Genomic DNA, 8574 nt, shown 5'->3' with positions numbered 1-8574 from the left:
CTCCCTCTGGCTGCAGGGTGAGTAGGAGAGGATGGTGAAGCCCCTCTTCTGCAGGGCGCAGTCGGCGGGCACCAGCTCCGCGCCTGGCCCCGCCCTCTCCAGGACACTCAGCTTCCAGCGGTGCAGGTCCTGCTGCTGGGTCGGGTTCTGGAGCCTCACCACCCACACCTCCCCGGGGTCCAGCAGCAGTTTCCAGCGCTGGCCCGGGCTCTGCAGGGCCCAGCCCGGAACCATCCTCCGAAGGTAGACAGCATCCTGGCAGCCCACCATGGACACAACCTGCAGGCCCAGGAGCCAGGCCTCGGCCGCCTCGGCCTCCTCGGCCTCCACGGGCCGGCTGGTGCCCAGCTCCAGCACCATGGGCTCCCCGGGGGCAGGTCTGCACCCAGGAAGTTCTGCCACGGAGAAGGGGGGCGTGGCCAGTGTGAGCATGGGGGCAGCCCCTGGAACCTCCAGGGCAGGGCCTGGGTCCAGTCGGCGTCCTCGGGGCCCAGGCCCAGGGGCACCGCGTTCTGGGGCCCCAGCTCGGTGGGCACGAACAGGGGGTCCGGGCCCACCTCTTCTGACCCCGCTGGTGCTGACGCCAGGGCCCCAGGCCCCAGGGCTCGGCGCCCCCCTGCCCAGGCTGCCCCGGGGACCCCTCCTGCTCAGGCCCCGCCTCCAGCAGCTCCGCGGCCTCGGGGTCCCAGTCCTCGTCGTCCCAGTCTTCCGACTCCAGCATGTCTTTGAGGTCCAGGAAGGCCACCTTGAAGCAGGCGAAGCAGACGCTGAGCTCGTCTCCATGCTGAATCTGGTACAGCCAGGATGCGTAGAGGCAGGACATGCCCTCCCTCCCGTGGCGCACGCTGACCGGGGGGCACATGGCCACGCCGCCCGCCCTCTGCAGGTGGATGGCGGGGGCCCTCCCTGGGCTCTCAGGGGAGCAGGCCCACAGGCTGGGGGCCAGGCGGGCGCTGGGGCAGGCAGGAGGGGCTGGGGGGAGGCAGGCAGAGCGAGAGGAGGAGTTGGGGGTGTGGCGCAGGATTCAGCTGGCAGTTGCAGAGACTGGGGTCAGAACTTCTAGAAGCTTCTGCAGCTGAACCCAGTGTAGTGTCTGGAGCTGGGAAGGCAAGGCAGGTGGGGTCAGGCAACCCTGGGGCAGAAAGCTGGGGCCCGCAGGCCTAGGGGGTGTCGGGGTTCAGGCAGGCCCCAGACCACCTCCGCTCGGCCTGCCCAACACGGGACTGGGGTCCCTGGGCCACCCCGTCCCCTCAGGGCTCCCCTCAGGGCCCCCCTCAGCCCCATCGGCCTGGCCTACAAAATGGGAGGGAGCCCAGGGGAGGCATAGGCCCGGACCCTCCCGGATGGTTGCCCCGAGGATAGATGGTCCGGGTGGCCCTCAGCACCCAGCCCCGACCCACCCTCCCTCCCTCCCCCCCCCCCCCCCCCCCCCCCCCCCCGGGGTGCCCTCACCCAGGTGCCTCCCCTGCAGCCAGCCAGGGAAAGGGGGAGCAGGCCGGCCCGGGCCTATAAAGGCCGCGGCTCATCTGCATATCTCCCAGCAGCCCCTGCGCAGGGAAAGTGCTGAGTCGCCCTGGCCCAGGCCAGCCACGTGCCCCTCGGCGCCCCCCCCAGGGCCCGGCCGGCGCTGCTGCTCCACCTGCCCCGGACTGGCCCGGCGTCGGCAGGGCCTGTGGCCCCGTCCCTGCGGGCGACGCCCAGTCCTGGGCCCACCGCCTCGGGTGGCGTTTGGAAGCCGCCGGTTCCAGTTCCTTGGCTGCAGTTGAGGCGAGTTTCCCTTCCGGGTCGTCTGCGGCGTTCTCACAGGGCCCTCTGGACGCCTGCCTGTGGTGCAGTGCCCGGGTCAGCGTCGGGGTCACAGCAGACCCGGCCAGCAGTGCGGGGCGTCCGCGGGCCGCCTCCTCCCGCGCACAGATGCCAGCATAGGAAAGCAAACGACCCAGCGTAGAGACCAGCGCTGGCCCATCAGTTACCGTGGAACCCGCCAGGCAGCCTGGGCAGCCTGGGCAGCCGAGAGGGGCTGTCTGTGCACGTGAGGGGTGGTCCCTCCCGTCACTGAGGGGTCACTTATCGTGAAAGGAGCCTGGAGCTGCCAGGGCTGGAGGAGGCAGAGGGCGTTACTAATTAAGGGAGCGGCAAAGGCCACAGCCTGCCCGAGCCCGAGCCCCGCCAGACTCTGGAGAGGGCAGAAGTGCCACAGGCATCAAGGGTGAGGGGCCTGCGGCCAGCCGGCCGGCCCGAAGGGTGGGCCGGGGCCGCGAGGATGGCACGCCCAGGGCCAGCGCTGCGCGGGGCTGGGTCCCCGTCATCACGTCCACACCACAGTGGACCCCGAGGAGGACCACGGCCTGGGCGATGGTCGTGTGCCTGGCGGGTTCCACGGTAACTGATGGGCCAGCGCTGGTCTCTACGCTGGGTCGTTTGCTTTCCTATGCTGGCATCTGTGCGCGGGGAGGAGGCGGCCCGCGGACGCCCCGCACTGCTGGCCGGGTCTGCTGTGACCCCGACGCTGACCCGGGCACTGCACCACAGGCAGGCGTCCAGAGGGCCCTGTGAGAACGCCGCAGACGACCCGGAAGGGAAACTCGCCTCAACTGCAGCCAAGGAACTGGAACCGGCGGCTTCCAAACGCCACCCGAGGCGGTGGGCCCAGGACTGGGCGTCGCCCGCAGGGACGGGGCCACAGGCCCTGCCGACGCCGGGCCAGTCCGGGGCAGGTGGAGCAGCAGCGCCGGCCGGGCCCTGGGGGGGGGCGCCGAGGGGCACGTGGCTGGCCTGGGCCAGGGCGACTCAGCACTTTCCTGCGCAGGGGCTGCTGGGAGATATGCAGATGAGCCGCGGCCTTTATAGGCCCGGGCCGGCCTGCTCCCCCTTTCCCTGGCTGGCTGCAGGGGAGGCACCTGGGTGAGGGCACCCCGGGGGGGGGGGGGGGGGGGGGGGGGGGGAGGGAGGGAGGGTGGGTCGGGGCTGGGTGCTGAGGGCCACCCGGACCATCTATCCTCGGGGCAACCATCCGGGAGGGTCCGGGCCTATGCCTCCCCTGGGCTCCCTCCCATTTTGTAGGCCAGGCCGATGGGGCTGAGGGGGGCCCTGAGGGGAGCCCTGAGGGGACGGGGTGGCCCAGGGACCCCAGTCCCGTGTTGGGCAGGCCGAGCGGAGGTGGTCTGGGGGCCTGCCTGAACCCCGACACCCCCTAGGCCTGCGGGCCCCAGCTTTCTGCCCCAGGGTTGCCTGACCCCACCTGCCTTGCCTTCCCAGCTCCAGACACTACACTGGGTTCAGCTGCAGAAGCTTCTAGAAGTTCTGACCCCAGTCTCTGCAACTGCCAGCTGAATCGGGACCCCGTTCTTCCACCTGCGCCACACCCCCAACTCCTCCTCTCGCTCTGCCTGCCTCCCCCCAGCCCCTCCTGCCTGCCCCAGCGCCCGCCTGGCCCCCAGCCTGTGGGCCTGCTCCCCTGAGAGCCCAGGGAGGGCCCCCGCCATCCACCTGCAGAGGGCGGGCGGCGTGGCCATGTGCCCCCCGGTCAGCGTGCGCCACGGGAGGGAGGGCATGTCCTGCCTCTACGCATCCTGGCTGTACCAGATTCAGCATGGAGACGAGCTCAGCGTCTGCTTCGCCTGCTTCAAGGTGGCCTTCCTGGACCTCAAAGACATGCTGGAGTCGGAAGACTGGGACGACGAGGACTGGGACCCCGAGGCCGCGGAGCTGCTGGAGGCGGGGCCTGAGCAGGAGGGGTCCCCGGGGCAGCCTGGGCAGGGGGGCGCCGAGCCCTGGGGGCCTGGGGCCCTGGCGTCAGCACCAGCGGGGTCAGAAGAGGTGGGCCCGGACCCCCTGTTCGTGCCCACCGAGCTGGGGCCCCAGAACGCGGTGCCCCTGGGCCTGGGCCCCGAGGACGCCGACTGGACCCAGGCCCTGCCCTGGAGGTTCCAGGGGCTGCCCCCATGCTCACACTGGCCACGCCCCCCTTCTCCGTGGCAGAACTTCCTGGGTGCAGACCTGCCCCCCGGGGAGCCCATGGTGCTGGAGCTGGGCACCAGCCGGCCCGTGGAGGCCGAGGAGGCCGAGGCGGCCGAGGCCTGGCTCCTGGGCCTGCAGGTTGTGTCCATGGTGGGCTGCCAGGATGCTGTCTACCTTCGGAGGATGGTTCCGGGCTGGGCCCTGCAGAGCCCGGGCCAGCGCTGGAAACTGCTGCTGGACCCCGGGGAGGTGTGGGTGGTGAGGCTCCAGAACCCGACCCAGCAGCAGGACCTGCACCGCTGGAAGCTGAGTGTCCTGGAGAGGGCGGGGCCAGGCGCGGAGCTGGTGCCCGCCGACTGCGCCCTGCAGAAGAGGGGCTTCACCATCCTCTCCTACTCACCCTGCAGCCAGAGGGAGGCGGAGGAGGGGGCCTCGGCCTGCCCCCAAGGCCAGGACGCCAGCACTGCCGAGCCCTGGAGCGGCGTGCCCGAGAGGCCCGGGGAGAGCCTGGCTGTGGTGGGAGCCTCCGTCCTGGGGGAGCTGCCCTGCTTCCAGCCCTTCAGGCCTGGGCCCCAGAACTGAGGGGCTGGGGCCCTGGTCCTGGCCGCTCACCTGGGGGGCCGGGCCGCGGGGGCCCCGAGGGAAGGTCAGGGACGTGCAAGGACTCATAGCAGCAGTTACCTGCCTGTCAGTTGACTGTCACCATCACCTGCTTCGGAACGCAGCGCTGACCATCACTGTTCCTGGGCGAGAGGTCAACTGCCCCTGATGCGGGAGCAGGGCTCAGAACCGTGCCTGGCTGTGAGGAGGGGGGCCAGGGGTGAGACCCCCAGAGACACGGGCGACCAGGCCATGTTTTGGACTCGTGGGAGGGGTCCTGGACGTCCTGCGGGGCCCCGACGGCAGCACTGGGGCCTAGTCTGCCGTGGGAGGAGATCGGGTGGTGAATGCTGGGCACCGGGGCCTTGGCCTGCCAGTTCCTGTTCCTCTGCGTGTTGTTTGGTTTCAATAAAGTCACAGAGCTCTGCTTTGCGCCCTGCGTGGTCTCCCCTCGGCAGTCCTTACGGGCCCAAGGAGTCCCCGGTGTCCGAGCCAGGCCCCATCCCGCCCGGGGCCCGGAGGGTCACAGCTCAGGGCGCTGGCTCAGCCTCACGAGGGCCGTTGGTGCCACAGGGGTTCGGCCATGCTGTGAGTCGAGCCCACATGCAGATGGCCACCCGAACCAGGAGGCCCTGAGTTCGACGTGAGCGTGTCTCACGACTACGTGCCCCAGAAAGTACAGCGACCTGGGGCAGACCAGGTGTGAAGGGGGTAGGGGTGAGATGGGCACCTGGGGGCTCTGCGCAGGTGAGGCGGCAGCCTGGTGCGGGGGACGCTGGGGGTGTGGCTGCTCCTCCTGCGGGGGACGGTCTGGAGCCTCCCAGCTCCTCTGCTGGCCGTCCCAGGCCGGATGGTCAGGGGGCATGACCCCAGGGCTTCCTGCCGGGTCAGTAAAGGCAGCAGTGGGGCCTGTCGTGCAGCGTCCAGGGCCGCCTCTCACGCCCCTTCCGGCAGCGTCTGGGTCTTGGATCAGGAAGGTTTCTGACGCCATGCTGGAGAAGAGGCCGCCACGCCCCCTGAGGCGCCCCGCCACCTGCACCTGGTCCTGCCCCCGGTCCTGCCCCCAGGCAGCCTCAGCAGGGTCTCGGAGCCTGTGCCCGAGGGGTGCTGTGCTGTGCTGCGGCAGCTCGCGGATCGGGGGGCAGCCCTGCCCCTGAGCTGCCCCCAGCCCTTCTTCAACACCACGTCACAAGTTAGGGTGAGGGAGATCAAATCCAACGCGTTCCCCAAAGGGACAGGACGGCCCTGTGAGCAGCAGTCCCCCTCCTCAGCCCAGACCCTAAAGAGCTGGAGACGCTGGGGGCGAGCTCACAGCAGCACCGTCCGTGCTGACCGGCCCGAGGGGGAGTGGGTGGCCAGCGTGGCGGCCCTGGCCTCGGGACAGTACGCAGCCACGGGAGGAAGGGAGGAGGGCCCGGGCCGCACAGACCCACCTCCACGGCACGCTGCGCGCAAGGAGCCCGTCACCAGAGAAGGAGCACCATGAGCCGTCGGGGTGCGAGACTCAGAAGGGGCAGATCCAGAGCAGAGGGGCGGCTCCCGGGGGCTGGACAGGGCTTGGGCCTCCCTCCTGGGGGAAGGAAGCCATCAGAAGCCAGGTGGCCGGCTCGGTGGCTCGTCTGTGGACTCACTAAGTGCTACTGCACTTCACTTCAACTGGTTGTCACTTGAGATCCGCCTGAATTTCAGACAATCAGCTGCAAAGGCCCTGGCTCAGGGGCCCAGAGCAGGCACACCTGGGTCCCTTCACAGAGCAGTGCGCTGAGACCCCGCTGCAGTGCTCCCCTCCAGAGCAACGCAGCCACTGCCACCCGGCCACAGCCCAGCCCAGGGCCACCTTCCCTCCACTCTGAAGCTGCCACAGAGGGTCAAGCTCCTTTGCGTCTTGGCCTGGGCAGGCTGCTCAGGGGGGGCTCTAAATAGCACTAGAACCCCCAGCTTTTCACAGGTCCACCGGGAGCCCCGAGTCTCCTCAGGGGGGCCGCTGCTCGCCCCGTGAAGGCAGACCTGGAGTGGGCCTGGGCACGGTGAGGGACAGACAGGTCGGCGGGGCCGGGGGGTGCTGGGGCGGAGCGAAGAAGCATGAGAGATGCTGGGTGTGTGCAGAGTCCAACCCCAGGCCCATTCCAGAAAGATCTAGAGGGAGCCTGCCGTGTGCTGGCAGCTCCTGGCCCTGGGAAAGGCGGAGGTGGGCACTGCAGGCCAGGGACTCTGTGTGCTCTCACCCCCCATGGCTCCCTCAGCTGCAGCCAGTAGCCCCTGCCTGTCGGACAGGGTCCTGTGTCCTCTGTGTCCAGTTGTCTCCGGGAGCCTGGACCAGAGCCATCATCAGCATCAGCAATGGCTCCCACGTGGCCAGCCACAGTCTGGCCTGATGCTCCTGCTGGCCACAGAGGCCATCCCTGGCTGTCCTGCTCCAGGAGGACTGCTGAGCTGCGGCCTCCTTCCCAGGGCCTGGGGATCCTCTGTGGTTGAGCGTTCAGTTCTGAGATGGCACTTGGACTCTGAGACCCAGACGCAGAACACATGGTCACCCTTAGATTCCAGGTCTGACACCTCAAAGGAGGCCAGCCCAGGAGGACTGGGGTCCACACTCAGACCATCTCCCTGGGGCATGGTCACAGCTCAGCTGACCAAGCAGGTGTGAAAGAGTCCCTTTTCCACCTATCTTTGAACTCCGGATCTCAGGTCAGAGCCAGGTGACACGTCTGTCACCCCAGCAACTCAGGAGGCTGAAGCAGGAGGATTTCCTAGTAGAAGGCCAGCCTCAGCAACTTGAGATGTGAAGTTGTGTGATCCTGAACTGAGCCTTCACATGCCCCGGGTGACCAGGGAGGCTTCAGTGCTGGACTCCCGGCACCTGCCTCCCAGGTTGGAGGCTCCTGGAGGTCAATCTTGAGAGAAGTCTGTGGTCCTGGAGAGTTGTGTCCCCTGAGTCTCAGAGTCCAGCGCTCAGGCCTCCCGGGTCGGGAGCTCAGCGCCTGGCTCAGCTGGGGCCGCCCCGGCGTCTGAGACTGTCCTCTGGTTGATTCCCTCCCATCTGGAAAGCTGTGCAGGCTTTAACTTGTTTGACTGAAGCCATTGTCCAGCTGCCTCTCAGACCTGGGGGCCTTGGGGAAGAGGATTGGGGAAGTTCTGCAACCTGGACCCACAGCACCAAGAGGAGCGTCTCCTGGAAGAGCAGAGTGGACTGGGCTCTGGCCAGCACATCCTCCCCACCTCCTTTCCTCAGGCTGTGGGAGGCCCCAGGCGGCCGACACCAGTCGGCTGGCCATTTCTGCACAAGGTGGTCCCTGCTCTGCGGTCTGTTGTGGGCAGTGCAGCTGAGCTGTCCCCTCAGTCTTGCTCTCACTGGTCATCTTTCCCAATGTCCACCTCAGACCATTCTGTGCACCTGCCCCCGTGCCCAGCAGCTGGATGGACTCCAGTCTGAGCACCAGCAGAGGCAGGTCCTGGACAAGGTGTCCTCTGTGACAAGGCTGAAGGCTGGATGGGCCCTTCCAAAGCCGTCCACGAACCAGCCTCTGCCTGCAGCTCTCTTCAAGGACCCGGCGGCCAGGTGGAAAGAGGCCTTCGAGACGGCTGATCTTCCATCGGGCTCAGAGCAGAGTTCCCGAGCCGCGTCTGTGGAAACGGGCCTCACGGTGATGACGTAGGATTCAGTGGGACACCAGTGGATCAGGTGTGCCAGGTGACTTGGGCAGAGCACAGCGGGTGTGGGGGGTCCCACGGGTACAGTCCAAGCCAGCATTCCCCAGCCAGCCTCGGCACCACTGGCCATGTCGTGCACACGCAGGTCCAGGCTTCCCAGCTGACCCTCGGCACCGGCACCTTCAGGCCCGAGCTCCTTCCCTCCTTGCCCCTCCCCGTCCCTTCCCTGCCCTGGCTCTCAGGGCAGCCCACATCCCCCACGTCCATAGGATCTGTTCAGCATCCACCCTGAATGGATGTCCATCCTTCCTGTGGGATACAAACAGACAGACATTGCCCTGTGGCTGGCGGCTCTGTGGGATG

The 8574-nt window shown here is 68.3% G+C and overlaps 1 protein-coding gene and 1 pseudogene across 1 annotated transcript; one reads left to right on the top strand and one right to left on the bottom strand.

Annotated features, from left to right (window-relative positions):
- Positions 1–6: 6 nt before the first annotated feature.
- Positions 7–1010, bottom strand: LOC144375762 (testis-expressed protein 19-like; annotated as a pseudogene).
- A 1805-nt stretch (positions 1011–2815) lies between these two features.
- Positions 2816–4992, top strand: LOC144375917 (testis-expressed protein 19.2-like). The gene is made up of 2 exons (XM_078041350.1): positions 2816–2904; positions 3259–4992. The coding sequence occupies exon 2, from the start codon at positions 3514–3516 to the stop codon at positions 4540–4542; it is 1029 nt and encodes a 342-aa protein (XP_077897476.1). The 5' UTR covers positions 2816–2904; positions 3259–3513; the 3' UTR covers positions 4543–4992.
- Positions 4993–8574: the final 3582 nt, after the last annotated feature.

Source organism: Ictidomys tridecemlineatus, chromosome 3, assembly GCF_052094955.1.
Source record: "Ictidomys tridecemlineatus isolate mIctTri1 chromosome 3, mIctTri1.hap1, whole genome shotgun sequence".
Taxonomy (NCBI): Eukaryota; Metazoa; Chordata; class Mammalia; order Rodentia; family Sciuridae; genus Ictidomys; species Ictidomys tridecemlineatus.
The sequence above is the reverse complement of the archived record's forward strand: the minus strand, read 5'-3'. Positions and strand labels throughout refer to the sequence as shown.